The 13,994-nt window shown below is 69.0% G+C and overlaps 6 protein-coding genes across 6 annotated transcripts in view; 4 read left to right on the forward strand and 2 right to left on the reverse strand.

Annotated features, from left to right (window-relative positions):
• Positions 1-4,537, forward strand: part of CHLNCDRAFT_138588 (hypothetical protein) — a gene marked incomplete at both ends in the record, with an annotated part of 5,275 nt that extends 738 nt beyond the window's left edge. The window contains 14 exons of the mRNA XM_005844620.1: positions 176-304; positions 505-623; positions 971-1,087; positions 1,310-1,418; positions 1,669-1,733; positions 1,953-2,086; positions 2,420-2,492; positions 2,680-2,786; positions 2,954-3,006; positions 3,187-3,255; positions 3,372-3,438; positions 3,637-3,717; positions 4,098-4,190; positions 4,426-4,537. Of these exons, the coding sequence (XP_005844682.1) occupies positions 176-304; positions 505-623; positions 971-1,087; positions 1,310-1,418; positions 1,669-1,733; positions 1,953-2,086; positions 2,420-2,492; positions 2,680-2,786; positions 2,954-3,006; positions 3,187-3,255; positions 3,372-3,438; positions 3,637-3,717; positions 4,098-4,190; positions 4,426-4,537 (1,328 nt within the window). The remainder of the gene's footprint in view (positions 1-175; positions 305-504; positions 624-970; positions 1,088-1,309; positions 1,419-1,668; positions 1,734-1,952; positions 2,087-2,419; positions 2,493-2,679; positions 2,787-2,953; positions 3,007-3,186; positions 3,256-3,371; positions 3,439-3,636; positions 3,718-4,097; positions 4,191-4,425) is intronic.
• Positions 4,538-4,983: 446 nt separating this feature from the next.
• Positions 4,984-7,473, forward strand: CHLNCDRAFT_138589 (hypothetical protein; the record flags this gene model as incomplete). The annotated part of the gene is made up of 8 exons (XM_005844621.1): positions 4,984-5,047; positions 5,324-5,550; positions 5,866-6,150; positions 6,349-6,412; positions 6,645-6,743; positions 6,962-7,095; positions 7,266-7,355; positions 7,441-7,473. 8 exons carry the CDS (start codon positions 4,984-4,986, stop codon positions 7,471-7,473), a joined length of 996 nt encoding a protein of 331 aa, XP_005844683.1.
• Positions 7,474-9,644: 2,171 nt separating this feature from the next.
• Positions 9,645-10,139, forward strand: CHLNCDRAFT_138591 (hypothetical protein; the record flags this gene model as incomplete). Its single annotated transcript, XM_005844622.1, has 3 exons — positions 9,645-9,710; positions 9,855-9,938; positions 10,071-10,139. 3 exons carry the CDS (start codon positions 9,645-9,647, stop codon positions 10,137-10,139), a joined length of 219 nt encoding a protein of 72 aa, XP_005844684.1.
• A 162-nt stretch (positions 10,140-10,301) lies between these two features.
• Positions 10,302-11,445, reverse strand: CHLNCDRAFT_138592 (hypothetical protein; the record flags this gene model as incomplete). Its single annotated transcript, XM_005844698.1, has 4 exons — positions 10,302-10,475; positions 10,632-10,943; positions 11,062-11,272; positions 11,420-11,445. 4 exons carry the CDS (start codon positions 11,443-11,445, stop codon positions 10,302-10,304), a joined length of 723 nt encoding a protein of 240 aa, XP_005844760.1.
• Positions 11,446-11,588: 143 nt separating this feature from the next.
• CHLNCDRAFT_138593 (hypothetical protein) lies at positions 11,589-12,309 on the forward strand (the record flags this gene model as incomplete). Its single annotated transcript, XM_005844623.1, has 3 exons — positions 11,589-11,714; positions 11,822-11,941; positions 12,106-12,309. 3 exons carry the CDS (start codon positions 11,589-11,591, stop codon positions 12,307-12,309), a joined length of 450 nt encoding a protein of 149 aa, XP_005844685.1.
• A 362-nt stretch (positions 12,310-12,671) lies between these two features.
• CHLNCDRAFT_138594 (hypothetical protein) overlaps positions 12,672-13,994 on the reverse strand; it is a gene marked incomplete at both ends in the record, with an annotated part of 9,403 nt that continues 8,080 nt past the window's right edge. The window contains 4 exons of the mRNA XM_005844699.1: positions 12,672-12,853; positions 13,039-13,158; positions 13,397-13,488; positions 13,747-13,886. Coding sequence (XP_005844761.1) covers positions 12,672-12,853; positions 13,039-13,158; positions 13,397-13,488; positions 13,747-13,886 — 534 coding nt within the window. The remainder of the gene's footprint in view (positions 12,854-13,038; positions 13,159-13,396; positions 13,489-13,746; positions 13,887-13,994) is intronic.

The raw sequence follows: 13,994 nt of genomic DNA on the forward strand, positions 1-13,994 counted from the left end.
GGGGTGGGCAGGACAGTCGTCAGCTGCGGCTGGAGTGCACCCTTTTGGATACTCCCGACCTCAATGTGCCTGAGCAGGCCTAAGCAGGCAGACATGGAGCTTCGTGCCGCCTGCCTCCTGCTGCTCCATCACCTGCTGCCACCTTGCCTGCCCTGCCCTGGCCTGGCCTGCGCAGGCGACAACAAGTCGACGGCAGAGTCTGTGGCTCGCCAGATAGGCCTGCTGCAGGGCCAGGGCCAGCTGGCGGTCGGCGGCGGCGACCTGGAGAGCAGCGGCGGCGGCGCGGGCATGGCCTCGCTGTCGGGTGCGGCTGCTGCCCCGCAGCATACGCCATTCCCGCCCTTCCTGCGCCGCCGCCCGCCTTTCAGCCGCCGCCCTGCTGCCGCGCAGCCACAGCAGCCCAGCACGCAGCGCGGTCTCGCCGACTCCAAGCTCTGCGCTTCACCTGCTTCCTCCGTCCCCTGCCCTTCTTTCCACCTGCCTGCCCGCCTGCTTTCCTCCCAGGCCGGGAATTTGATGACCTGGCGCCACCTCACCAGGCCGAGGCTGCGGGCGGGCTGGCGGTGTTCGCCCGCGTGGAGCCTTCCCACAAGACGCGGCTGGTGGAGCTGCTCAAGGCGCAGGTGGGCTGGGTGGGGGAAAGGAGGCGGTGCGTGGCAGCGGCGGCGCGTGGTGGGAGGCAGGAAGCGGGCTGGAGCTGCTCAAGGGGCAGGTGGGTGGGCGCCTGTGGGTGTGGTGGGTCTGGCAGCGCGGGCGGCAGGTGGGCCATCGGGGCATCAGCTGCATCAGCAGCCGGCCGCACCCTTCCCATCTGCCTCCCCAGAGCGCCGCCGGCTGCCGCCGGGACTGGTGCTGGCCAGCAGGCCAGCAACGCACACGCCACACCACACACCTGATGTGCACCTCTCGTGCTGGCACACCCACCCACACCCAGCCCGCACCGCGACGCTGCCGCCGGCTCTGCGCGCAGGGCGCGGTGGTGGCGATGACGGGAGACGGCGTGAACGACGCCCCCGCGCTGCGCCGGGCAGACATCGGGATTGCGATGGGCTCCGGCACCGCGGTGGCCAAGCACGCTTCGGACATGGTGAGGTGGCGGGGCGGGTGTGTGGGTGTGAGTGGCGGGTGGGTAATGGTGCAGCGTGTGTGTGTGTCTGTGAGTGGATGGGCGGGCAATGGTGGTGGCTGGTGATGTGTAGTGATGTGGCACCAGAGAGGGGGTTTCTGCAGCTCGCACCTGCCTCTGGGCGGCCCATCCACACACCGCCGCACCCGTACCGCCGCCACCCGCACCCGTACCGCCCCGCAGGTCCTGGCCGACGACAACTTTGCCACCATTGTGGCGGCGGTGGCGGCGGGTCGCTCCATCTACGCCAACACCAAGCAGTTCATCCGCTACATGGTGTCCTCAAACATAGGTGGGTGGGAGCTGCCGGGGTGTGGGAGGGCAGTGTGTGGAGTGTGTGGGTGGTGGCTGCTGGGGTGGGATGGCGGCGTCTGGCTGGGGGGGTGGATGGTGGCCGCCGGGGTGGGATGGCGGCGGAATGGCACTGGCAGTTGTTTTTACGGTGTCGGGAGCAGGTTACGTCACTGCCGGCACATCTTGCGACCCTGCGCCCCGGCCACACCGGAACCCTCCCCACCCACGCACACACACACACACCGCAGGCGAGGTGGTGGCCATCTTCAGCGCCGCGCTGCTGGGCATACCCGAGTGCCTGAACCCGGTGCAGGTGCGGGGTGCAGTGGTGGTGGTGTGGGTTGGAATTGCGGCTGGGGGCCCTGCAGCGCACGAGTACGCCGCACCCCGCGCACCGGTGCTGCCTTCCCAGGCGCCCTTTTGCCGCTGCTGGAACATAGCAACACCTGGCCTGCCCCCCCTTCCTCTTCCCTTGCGCGTTGTAAAGTAACGGATGGTTCCCTTCTCCTGCACCCCTGTCCCTCACCTGCAGCTGCTGTGGGTCAATCTGGTGACGGACGGCCTCCCCGCCACCGCCATCGGTTTCAACAAGCCAGACGGAGACATCATGCGCCGCCGGCCGCGCCGCACCTCGGAGGGCATCGTCGACCGCTGGCTGTTCATACGGTGGGCAGCCTGGGCTGGCAGGGCTGCTGCTGCCTTTGTGGGTGCTGGTGTTAGCGGGTGGGGTGGCGGCCGGTGCAGCGCCTGCGGGCCTTCGCCTGGAGGCTGCGGCTTGCCGGAAGGGCCGCAGGATGGCTTGCAGGGCGGCAGATTGCGGTGGTGTGGGGGGTGGTGTGGGGGGCCTTTAGTTTAGTTTACGCCTGGGGACTGTGCCTGCTTCCTAACCCCACCCTCAGTCCTCGCACACACCACCACACACCGGGCGCACAACGTTGGAATGTCCACCCCCCCGTGCCCTGCTTTCCATCCCCACTGTCCCCCCCACCTTCCCCGCAGCTACCTCATCATCGGCTCCTACGTGGGCGCTGTCACCGCCGCCGGCTTCGTGTGGTGGTTCATGGCGGCACCCGTGAGCCTCCCCCTCTGCTTGCTTCTGCCCTGCCTGCTCTGCAGCAGCGCCTCCGATGCGCAGCGCTCCGCTGGCCTCCGGGCGGGCAAGGGCCGCGGGGCGCGCCAGCTGCGCCTGCGCCTCCTCCCCTCCACCTAACACCCGCACCTATTCGCTCCCGTCTTCCCTGCCCCTTTCCTCTCCGCAGGGCGGCCCCGGCATCACCTGGCGCCAGCTGCGAGACTTCCAGCACTGCACAGCCAACGGGTCCGTGGACTGCGCCGTCTTCAAGGACAGGCACCCGTCCACTATCAGGTGCTGCGCCCGCTGTGCCCGCTGTGCCTGCTGTGCCTGTCGTGCATGCTGTGCTGTGCTGTGCCATGGTCGTCCCTGTACCATCAGCGGCCTGCCGGTGGTGCTGGGCTGGGACCCCACCCCCACCACCCCCACCCATACTTACTCCCACCCCCACCTCCGCGCAGCATGACCGTGCTTGTGATTGTGGAGATGTTTAATGCGCTGAACGCGCTGTCAGGTGGGTGGCAGCGTGGCCGCAGGGCGGCCCCTGGCTGGCAGCCGGCAGCCTCGTGCCGCAAGGGCCGGGCAGCCGGGCAGCGGCTGCAACCTGTAGCTTCCGACTGGGCGCAGCGCAGGGGCTGCGCCCGACGAACGAACGCTGCCCCCGCCTGCACGCCTGCCCTCTCTGGCCATGCAGAGAACTGTAGCCTGCTGGCGCTGCCGCCCTGGAGCAACCTGTGGCTGCTGGCCGCCATCAGCGTCTCGGGTGCGTGGGTGCTGCCCCGCATGCCCTCTGCCGCTGCCCGGCCATCAGATGGAACGCCCACCCACCCACTCCTCCCGCCGCACACGTCTCCTGCCTGCCTGCCTGCCTGCCCGCAGTGGCCCTGCACCTCCTCATCCTCTACGTGCCCCCTCTGGCAGCCATGTTCAGCGTGGTGGCGCTGAGGTGGGCCCAGGTGGCGGCTGCCGGCCAGCTTCCACCGCCGCCGCCGCCGTGGGGCCACCCGGCTGCTGTTGCGGGAGGTCCTTTGCAAAGCAGGCAGCCCCGTTCGTGTCTGCCACCACCCCGTAAATGCAACAGCGGCCGTGCACAAACCGTCACCGCGCCTGCCGCTGTTGTTCGCCCGCCCGCCCCCGCCTGCAGCTGGGTGGAGTGGCGCATGGTGCTGCTGCTGTCGGCGCCGGTGGTACTGGTGGATGAGGTGCTGAAGCTGATAAGCCGCAGGTGGGAAGCTGGATGTACCACGGTACTGCTAGGGGAGTCCTGCAGCTGGGAGGCTGCATGGGCGGGTGCAGGGGGTGGGCGGGCATGCCTCCTCAGTATGCCGCCTGCGGGAGAGGCGGGGAGCCTGGCTGCGGCAGGGGCGGGGGCTGCGGCGGGCGCCCGGGAGGCTGTGGTGGGGAATCGGGGCTGCGGTGAGGTGTTAGGTTGGGTTGAGGCTGTGGTGGGTGCGCCTTCCCGGCTCCTGCTGCTGGCAGGCAGCCCGCGCCACCCACCACAGACACCTACCACAGCACCGCACACAACCCCACCCCCACGCCGCCGCCTGCCGCGCCCCCCTTGGGCCCCCGCCCCCGCCCGCCTGCTCCCCTCCTCCCCCGCAGGTTCATGCTGAGCCCTGAGGCCCGTGCCGTGGCGGCTAGCCAGATGATGGGCTGGCTTCCGGTGCGGCTGCGTGCCAAGGGGCGGTCGTTGAGGTGAGGCGGGCGCCCGGGCGGCGGCAAAGCGAACAGGAAGGGCAGCGCTGGCTGCTGCGTAGTATGACGGCTATACACTGCGCTGGTAGAGGGCGCCGTGGCTCATGCAGCTGTGGCGCTGGGCAGCCTCGTGTGGAGCATGCACCGTGCATGGTCCCTCTCGCCGGCCCCGTACCTGCCCCTGCATGCCCCGCTGCGCTGCCCACCCCCTTCCACCGCGGCCCTCCTGCCGCAGCAGCGAGCTGACAAGCATCGTGACCGGCGGCGGCGGCGGCGGCAAGGGCGGCGGCTCGCTGAGCCGCAAGGGCAGCGACGGCGACACGGCGCCGCTGGTCCGCCAGCGCTGAGGCGGGCTGCTGCTCGCCCTGCCCGCCCTGCATGTTGCAGCAGCCCTTCTCCCTTCTACCTTCTCTCCCCGCTCTGTGGGCTTTTGAATCTCCTCCCCAACCTGGTCCGTCCATCCACAGCCACAGGCGGTTGAGCACTAGTTTATGGGCGTCTTGAAAGGCCAATGCTGGGTGACAGCTGGGGTGAGAAGCCACCACCGCTCCATGCTGAGCACGACGTGGCTGCAGCTGCTGCAGCTGGGCCGGATGCCGCCGCGGCGCCTCCGGCCCACTCCGCCGACTCCTTTTAGACAGCAGGCACGATTCAAGTGACCAGATCCCGCGTGATGGACAGGCCCTCTACCACCGGAGCGTTCCACCCCGACCGGAAGGCTTCAGAGGTACTTACCCCGAGCCCGCATTGAAAATGGTCGTTCATTCCACTGATCTTCGTCATACATGCGATCATGTGTCTATTCACAGTAGCCACGGGGGCCTTGGTGCTGCTCATAGCGACTTCCACCACGCAGGGTGGGTGTTTTGGCGGCTCCCCCGGCCGCTGCTGCCCTTCAAAGGCGTCTGGACGCCATTTACAGTTGGTTTGAGGCCCCAGCAGTGCCCCAGCCTGCTGAGCGTCATCCGGCCAGCTCGCCCGGAGGGACCCGTGGCCCTGGAGAGCTTGCCTGGCCCACCAGCGACCCGCCTAGCCCTTGCGCGCTGCCTGCATGCGCCTGGGGCCGCCGCAAGCAGCTGTGCCGACAGCCAGCCACCCACTCCTGAGCCGCCGCCGCTGCCCGCGCCCTGCAGCAGGCCAGGAGCTGCCGCTCTGCGCGCACTGGTACGCCGGCCCCGCCCACGCCTGCCCGCCCACCAACAAGTGCAAGCTGTGGGACGCAAACCGCAACGGCTACGTCATGCCCACCCTGCTCAACACCACCAACTGTGCCGCATGCTCCGACGGCATCGGCCTCGCGCTGCGCTGCCTGCGCTGCAAGCCCGGCTTTGTGCACACCACCCATGACCACTTCCGACAGGTGGGGCTTGCTTCTGCTTTTTGTGTCTACAGTCTGCATATCCGCAGCGGAACTTGCGACACGGGGGTGCGCCAGGCGGCGGCTGCGGGTGGTGCCGCACAGGCCGGCAACCTGCTGCGCGGGCAGGGGCGCCGCCGAGCGGCAGCGCACGGCGAGCGGCGGGGCCTCGCTGCGGTGGAGGCAGCCGGCTGGGGTGGCAGCCAGCCGCTGCCTGCCTGCCGGGAGCACGCCCTCACGCCCCCAGTGGCCCCTGCCCCAGCCCACACCCTGCGCGACGTGCCGCCTCTAACCCCGCCTCCGCCCCTGGCGACGCAGGAATGCCTGCCCGTGGAGCGCCTGGGCTGCCTGGCCACGCGCCCCTACCCAACGATGCCGCACCCTAAGGCAGTCATGACTGGTCCCTGCATCGCCTGCCCACCGACCCACGCCATGGTGTGGGCAACCAGCAGGGCGCAGGACTTTTACCAGAGCGGCAACGTGGCGGGGGCCGCCCGGAAAGGCGGCGCCGCCGTGGCGGCGGCGGCGGCGGTGACGGCGGCAGCGGCGGCCGTGGCGGCGGCGGCGGCACCGGTGCAGGTGGCAGGCGCCGAGGGGCCCGTGGTGAGCGCCGGCTGGCTGCTGGGGGAGGCTGGGGAGGCGGGGTGTGGTGGGGGCTTGTGTGCTGCCTGCAGGTGCTGCCGACAGCCTGAGGATCCGCCGCAGCCGACGCCGCAGCCACGCAGCCAAGCACGCCCTCTGAGCTGAGATAAGAGCACGTCTGCCTGACCCGCTTTCTGTCACGCTTGTGCGTGCGCGCAGGCCGTGCCAGCCGACTGGCCCTTCCCAGAGATGAACGAGACCGATTACGACAACTACCAGGGTGGTGAGCTCACACGGCAGCACGCACGGCGCGCGCAGCGCGCACAGCACGCACGCCATCATGCAATGATTGCTCAGGGTTGGCCCCCGCATTTCGGCAGCTGCCAGGCGCACTTGGCGAGTGCCAGGCCGCCGGCAGCTGCTGCTGGCTCCGCGCGGTGGGCAGGCTCAGCCCCTGTTTCGCCTCAGCGCTGCAACCGTGATCATCCCCACCCACCCACCCGGCCCCGCTGCAGCGCGCACCTGGAGGGCCCAGAGGGTGTGCCTCACCTGCGCCGACCTGGGCTGCCCCGGCGCCTGCACCAACATCACCGGCTGCACCTCCTGCCCCAGCGGTGAGCCCTGGGAGCGCTCATGTAGTGATCACTGCCAGCCGCCTGCGTGTCCAGCAGCCCTCATGCCTGCACGACGCCAGCACGCCTGCCAGTGCGTGCCTCGCGACTTTTCAAAACTCAGGTCCCCGGCTGCCGCCGCCGCGGGGCGCCTGCCGCCACTCGCCGCTGCCGGGCCTCCCGTACCTCTCCCCTCACTCCGCCTCTGCCTCCACCTGCAGGCTCCCTGCTCTTCCTCGGCGCCCCCGTGGGCTCTGCCGACACCTTCCTGGGAGAGTACCGCTGGGGGTGGCTGTACGGCTTCCCCGCCCGCAAGGCGCCCAAGCTGCCAGCCATGTGCCTGGACCCAGTCAAGGTGCGGCAGCCTGGGGGGCGGCACGGCACGGCACAGCCGCCGCCGGCCTGCCGCCGTCCGCGTGGCGTGGAGGGGTGTGCTGGGGTTGGCCTGCAGCCTCAGCCTCTGATGCAATCCGGGTTGGCGAGGTGCTGAGTCCTGCCGGCCTGCCCTGCCGCGCGGCTATGCAGAACCTGCGCTGCGCGCCTGGCAAGTGGAACGCCGCGGGCTGCACCGCCTGCCCGGCCGGCATGCTGCGAGGGGGCTGGGCGGGCAAGATGGTGGGAGGCAGCACCTGGGCGCTGGTGCGGACCCAAGCCTCGGCCTGCCACCAGCCGTACCAACCTGCCCCACCCCCCTCTCCAGCAGCCGTGCCGGTTGGGACGAGGGGGCGGGTGAGGCGGTCGGCCCGCCACTTGCTGGCCATCTAGCCCTGACTCGGACCCGCCAGCAGGCCCGGTTCATCCCAGGTGTGGCAGTGTGCTTCACTTGCCACATGGTGCCTCTCTCCCTCTCTCTCGCACGTGCGCTTCGCTTGTCATGAGCGCGCTGCCGATTGGCGCCATGGCCAGTCATGCTAGAGCTTCCATTCTGCAGCCGCAGCAATAAAGGGCCACATCTGCTGTGCCTGCCCCCCCTTGCTTCTACTCTACCAGTAGTACTTCTCTTCTCCTCCCTGCTACATAGTGCATTAACACTGTCGCCCGTCACTGCCGTTGTCACAGTCATCTGTTGTGTATGCCTCAGCGCCGTCCCTTTGTATGTCTATGCCCGCTCTCCTCCTACACAGCTGTGCCTACTCTTCTCTCAACTCAACACATCCCGTCACCTGCCCTTCCATACCGTTCCGCTACTGTGTCCTTTGCCACACACTTTCTCTCTGCGGCCTTACCTTTCAACCTTTCTATCTCACAAGCTGATCAGCAGCAGACACTACGGCCCTTCACCATGCCTTGCCACTCATCCCCACCCCACCCATTCACCCCTCGAGTCTGCACCCGTGCCAGGCCCTCAGGGCCCTCAGGGCCCTCAAGAGGCTCTTGAACCAATCGGCCGTCCTACCTACTACTGCACTGCAATACCAATGTGTTAGCACCTCACCCCCTTTGCTATACTCCACTCTTGCTGCACCCGTGCACCGGCTACCATGCCCCACCGGCAGTACCGCAACTGCAGGCTGGTACCTTTTCTTTGCACCCCGCGGCCATCTTTGGCGACTGGACGTATTGGGCGTTGCTTGCACGGGCAGCCAGCAGCACATATGTCATGCTGCTAGCCTTGATATAAACATTGAAAGCAACATTGAAAGCTGTCCCGTCGGCTTCCGCACCCACGTGCTGCTGGCCTAGCTGCGCTGCGCTGGTTGGCAGCCAGGGCAGAAGTACCGAGCTGACACGCCGCGGCGCGGCCGAACTCATCCGCTGGAGCCCGAAGGGGCCGGCGGCGGCGTGCTCTGCAGCGTGCTGAGCCGCTTGGCCACATACTGGAGCTGCTTGAACACGTTGGGCCTGCAGGCGAGCAGGGGGATGCCCCGAGGGCGAAACAGTCGCCACAGCCTGAGGGTGCCAGCGGCAGGCGGAGCTCGCAGCCCCCAGGCAGCCAAGCGTGCTGCAGGAGGGCGCAGCCCTGCTGCCGCCTGCTGCACTGCAGGGCGAGCCGCGACGGCGCCGGTGCCTGCTTACCTGTGCTGCTTTCCTTCCGTGAACTCTGGGCTGATGTTGATGTACTGAGTGCCAAGCCCAAACCCTTTCCCCCAGCCTATTCCGCCCACGACGCCACACATGCCGCCCATGCTGAGGCCGGCCACACCGAGGGGCGTGCCGCCAAAGCCCCAGCCTGCGGCAAGGGAGGAGCGCACGGGGTGGGCTGCGCGAGCAGGGTGCGGCAGCCGGGGCTAGCCCCCATCAATCGGGTTGCCAGCCGGCTGTCGGCGTCTGCGGTTGCAGGGCGCTCACCTACGCCGAAGCCGCATCCTAACCACACCCCAAGCCCTGCGCCATTGCCGGAAAACTTGCGCACCCCCATGCCGCCGCCAAGCGCCTGCAGAAGCCACGGTGCACTGCTCATGTTACGGCGGGGGCCTTCGATGACTGTAGGATCCTGGCATAAGCACTCAGCGGGTGCGGCTCCATGCCTGTCGTGCAACATGGGTGAACAGACACTGGCTCGGGGCCTGCCCCGCCGCCGTGCAGGGCGGCGCCGCTCACCTTGCCGTGCCCTGCCTGCCCACTCTCCCGCAAGCCCTGCTGCCGCGGCGGCTGCTCTCCCGGATGCTGTAGAGCCTAGGTTTGGTGCAAGGCGGCCGCCAGAGCTGGCGTTTGAGTGGGACGAGCGACAAAGTGGCGAGGGAGGACCACCGGAACGTCTCTCTGCTGCCCTCACACCTGCGATATGGCGATGCACGCATCGGGGGCCCGTCGATGCGTTGAAACACACTCCCAGGCAACCCGTGCTGTGTGCTGCGCTGCCTCGCTGGCCTGCGCCTCTACACCCTACCAAAGAGCCAGTCCAGTAGGTTGGCTCAGGTTGCTTGTACATGACTGCGCCGTTTGTGGCCGAGCGCTAGAGTCATGGCGTCCAGGGCGTCGCCACTGAGCAGCATTTGGAGTGGCGCACTGGGCTTCAGGGGCAGGAGGGTGAGACAGAATGCATGGCACGGCACTAGGAAGCGGCGGAGGCCCGCCAGGAGGATTGCGGAGCCACCTCCACTTACACCAGTAGGCGCCAGTGGCGTCGAGCTTACGCCTGCCCGGCGGCTTGCCCTCCTGTGCCTTATGCAGAGCTTTGTGGCCTGGATGGTGGCGGGAGGGCTAGCTTACTATCTATACGTCGTTCCAGACAAGCAGCGAGCGGAGGAGCAGCAGGTGTGTGGGTGGTGGATGCTGGGTTTGATGAGCGCATCCGTGTGTATGCTTGGCCTGCCTGCATTCCTTTTGTTTCTGCAGCACTGACCCCATGCCACCCATACCACCCTGATGTGCAAACACCTGCTGCAGCGGGTGAGGGAGCAGGCCAAGCGGTGGGCGGAAGAAGCGGCGGCAGCGGCAGCGGCGGACAAGCAGTGACTAGCTAGCTTTGGCTTTGCTCATGGTGAATGCTGCTTGAAGCTCACGACACTCTGTCCCAGTTACGTGTGGCATGAGCAGTGCGATAAAATGAATGCAGATGGCTTTAATCACTTAACGTACAATCCCCGCCTGGCGCAATTTCCCTGCGCTATCTGCCGCTCAGAGCCTGCCTGCCAGCTTGATTGCGGTGCCCGCAAGCAGCTTGACGGCGGCGGCGGCGGCCTCTGGCGGCGACAGCTCCTGCAGGCGCTGCAGGTCGAGGACGTCGGGCACCCGCGGCGCCCCCTCCACCTCCCGCGCCTCATCCCGCAGCGCGATCACCGCCTGCCGCACCTGCAGCGGGCAGGCGGGACGTGGGGATGCAGGAGGGTTGGTTGGTTGCGTAGGGGAGCACACCCAGCTCAGATTTGCATGCTGCGATATTGCAACATGCTGCCACATTCAATCAATATCCAGAGGAGGTGGCACCGGCGCGCCCCGCCCGCCAACCTGCGGCGCCGCCTCAGCCAGGCCCTCCTCCCGCAGCTCCCGCAGCTGCTCGTTGCACACGTCTGTCAGCGCGTCGTGCAGCCCCGCGGTCACTGCTGCCGACAGCTGGCGCGGCGCCAGCGCCGCGGCGGCCCCGAGCGCCCAGAACCCCGCCCGCAGCGCCGGCGCCAGCAGCGACGGCCGCGCGCGGTGCTGCGGCGCCAGCGAGCGCAGCTCCGCGGTGTGCTGCTCCTCGCGCTGCTGGAAGGCTGCCAGGTCGGGGCGCCGCCCCAGCACCGCCTGCTGCGCGCGGTAGAGCGAGGCGGTCGCCTCCTGCGCTCGGCAGCGGAAGAGGACTGGTGGCGAAGTGAGGAGAGATGCATGGTCGCGCGCAGGCTGCATGCGTCTGGGGCTGTGCAGAAAGCAAGCAGAACCTCTGACCTAGGCGCACCTGCGCAGCCAAGTCGGTCCGCAAGATGCGCTGCAGCACGGGGTTGGCCCGCGGCGGCGGCGCGGCGGCGGCGGCGGCAGTGCCGCCACTGCTGCCAGGTTCCTGCGCTGTGCTGCTGCTGCTGCTGTTGCTGCTGCCTTGCAGGGGCTGCTGGTCCGCCTGGCTGGCTGTGCACCGCCGCAGCGCCAGCAGCAATGCCGCACAGGGCTCTCTGCCCAGCGGCAGCAGCAGGGCAGAGCGATGAGCAGCCAGCATTGAATATAATGGAAATTGAGCTAAAATAATGAGGCAGCAAAGCTGAGCGAAGAGAGTGCCGCGTGCGCTGCCTGTCCTGCTGCCTGGCGACCAAGCTGCGCACCTGAAGCGATCCAATTCACGTCCCATCACGCCCTCCCGAGACTCCGCAACGCTGCCGGCAGCTCTTGCCCGCTCCAGACGCTCAGTGCCGCCCAGTCAACTTTCAGACTGCCGGAATGGAGCCTCACTTCTGTGCACACCCAGAGCAGGAATCCGACACCACAGCGCCGATGCCACAGCAGCTCACGCTGCACGGCGGCGGCGGCGGCGAGGCGCCGCTGCGCTGGGTGGCCGACCCGGCGCGCCAGCCGCAGCAGCTGGACGCCTGGATCGAGGCTGTGGAGGCGCTGCACCAGGTGCGCGCTGCTGTGGGTCCCGCAGCCACCCTGTGCATTGACGTCCGTTCTGTGTGCTCCAGTTCTGGCTGCTGGGTCCCGACCTTCGCCTCCTGCCACCGCTGCAGGCTGACGCGTCTGCCGAAGCGCTGGCGCCGCCGCCGCCAGACCTGGAGGCGCTCATGCAGGAGTGGTCCCCCCAGATGCAGGCCCACATCCACAGCAGCCCGCTGCCAGACCCGCGCCAGGTGGGTGCAGCGGGACCGCGGGAGCAGCCGCTGGGCGGCGGCGGCACGCACCTCGCCCATGCGCCGCTGAAGCCACCGGCCCCGGCCCGGCCCGCGCGCGGGTGGCTGGGTGGAGCCCTGGGGTTTACCCGTACCGCATCCGTATCGCACCCATGGTACCGCAGGACGTGGACCTGGCCACCTACGCCCGCATGTGCTGCAGCGTGCTGGACCTGGCGCCGCCCGCCGGCGCCGGCCTGCCCGGCCTCGTGCACTGCCTGCACGCCATGTTTGCCCTCTACCTAGAGTTCCGGTGGAACCCCGCCTTCCAGCACCGCGACGTGTTTGGCGCGGCGGGGCCCGCGGGCGCGGCGGGCGAGCTGGCGTGAGGCGCGTGGCGCGGCCCGGCTGCCTGCCTGAGCTGGCGCCCCGCGTGTGCCTGTTGGGCCGTGCACCTCCCGCAGCCGGCCCAGCAGCCTGCGCTGTCGTGGCTTCCTGTGCTCCTGGTGCCTGCCTGCCTGCCTGCCTGGCCTGCCTGCCTGCCTGCCTGTGCCTGCCTGCCTGACCTGCCTGGCCTGCCCGCTCTGCCGCCTGTTGCACAAGCCTTGAAAATGATCGGCCATCGCAGTGCAGCAAATCGACTGATCAACACGCTCCCGAAAGGGCTCTCACTCACTGACTCTGTGCTGGCAGCCGCGGCGCGGCGCCGCTGCCCATGCTGCCGAGAAAGGCTGCCAAGTGCGGCGCTGCATTAGGCCTCGACTCCCACCGCTGCTAGCTCCGCCTCGCCGCCCCGCCGCCGCTGCGTGATGGCCTGAGGCAGGTGCGTGCCCGCCACCTCCCCACCCTCGGCCCCCTCCTCACCCGCGGCCGCCGCACCGGCCTCCGGCCGCGCCAGCAGACTGGCAGTGCTGTCTCCCAGGCGGGAGGAGCCTGCAGGGCGGCGCGGAGCGGCACGCTCAGCGGCCGGCGCCTCACGCGCCGCCCTACAGCCGTACCGGCTACGCCTGCCACACAGGCATGCACACACACCTCCACCACCGTCTATATTCCCACACTCCTTGTTCGCACGCTCCACCCACCCCACCACCACCGCAGGCCTCCCGAGCCTTCCTCACCCGCCGTGGGGTCGTACGCAGCAAAGGGCACAAAGGGCAGCGTGCGGCGCAGGCTGCGCGCGTCGCAGGAGTCCACCAGCCCCAGGTTGGCCTTGCGCCCCAGCGCCAGCCGCGCGTTGTCTGCGGGGGGCGGCAGGGACGGGCGGCGGGGGCGTGGGCCGGGGCGTGGGCAGGGAGGTTGGTGGCGAGATGTGCAGCCACGCACCCCGCACACAATCGCCCGCCATTTCACGCAGCACAGCACAGCACCGCCACACCACCGCCATGCCACACCACCACCGCCACTAATCCTCCACCACCCCACCACCACAACCACCACCACCACCGCCACACCTCCACCTCCATCACACACACACACCCGTTATGATGTCCTTGCGCGTCACCATGCCCGACACCAGCGGGTGCGGCGGCCCCACAAACATGTGGCGCAGGCCCATGGTGCGGAACAGCCTGCGGCGGGCGGCGGCGGTGAGCGGTGAGGGGTGATTGTGGTGGTGGTGTGTGTGTGTGTGTGTTGTGTGTGTGGTGCTGCCTCGCCCCGCCCGTGCCGCGCCGCTGGGCGCCCTCCCAGCCAGACCCCGCCCCGCCGACCCACGCAGGCGGCCGGCGCCACCTGCAGCCCCTGCCCAGGCTGGCATCCCACCTGCAGCCCCTGCCCGGCCCCCCTGGCTGGCACCCCACCTGCAGCCACTGCCCAGCCCACCCCACCTGTAGCCCCTGCCCAGGCTGGCATCCTCGTTGACGACAAAGGGCGCGCGCTGCATGAAGGGGCGCAGGTCCAGGAGCGAGTCGCACTCTGCCAGGGTCAGCCCCGCCACCACCGCCTCTTGGTCCTCGCGCACGCGGATCTGGGGGCAGGGGGTGGGAGGGGGTGGGTGGTTGTGGGTGGATGGAGAGGGAGGAGGGTGGAGTGGTGGGGGTTAGAGAGGAGGGTGGAGTGGTGGTGGGGGGGTGGC

This window comes from Chlorella variabilis, assembly GCF_000147415.1.
Source record: "Chlorella variabilis unplaced genomic scaffold CHLNCscaffold_21, whole genome shotgun sequence".
NCBI lineage: Eukaryota > Viridiplantae > Chlorophyta > Trebouxiophyceae > Chlorellales > Chlorellaceae > Chlorella > Chlorella variabilis.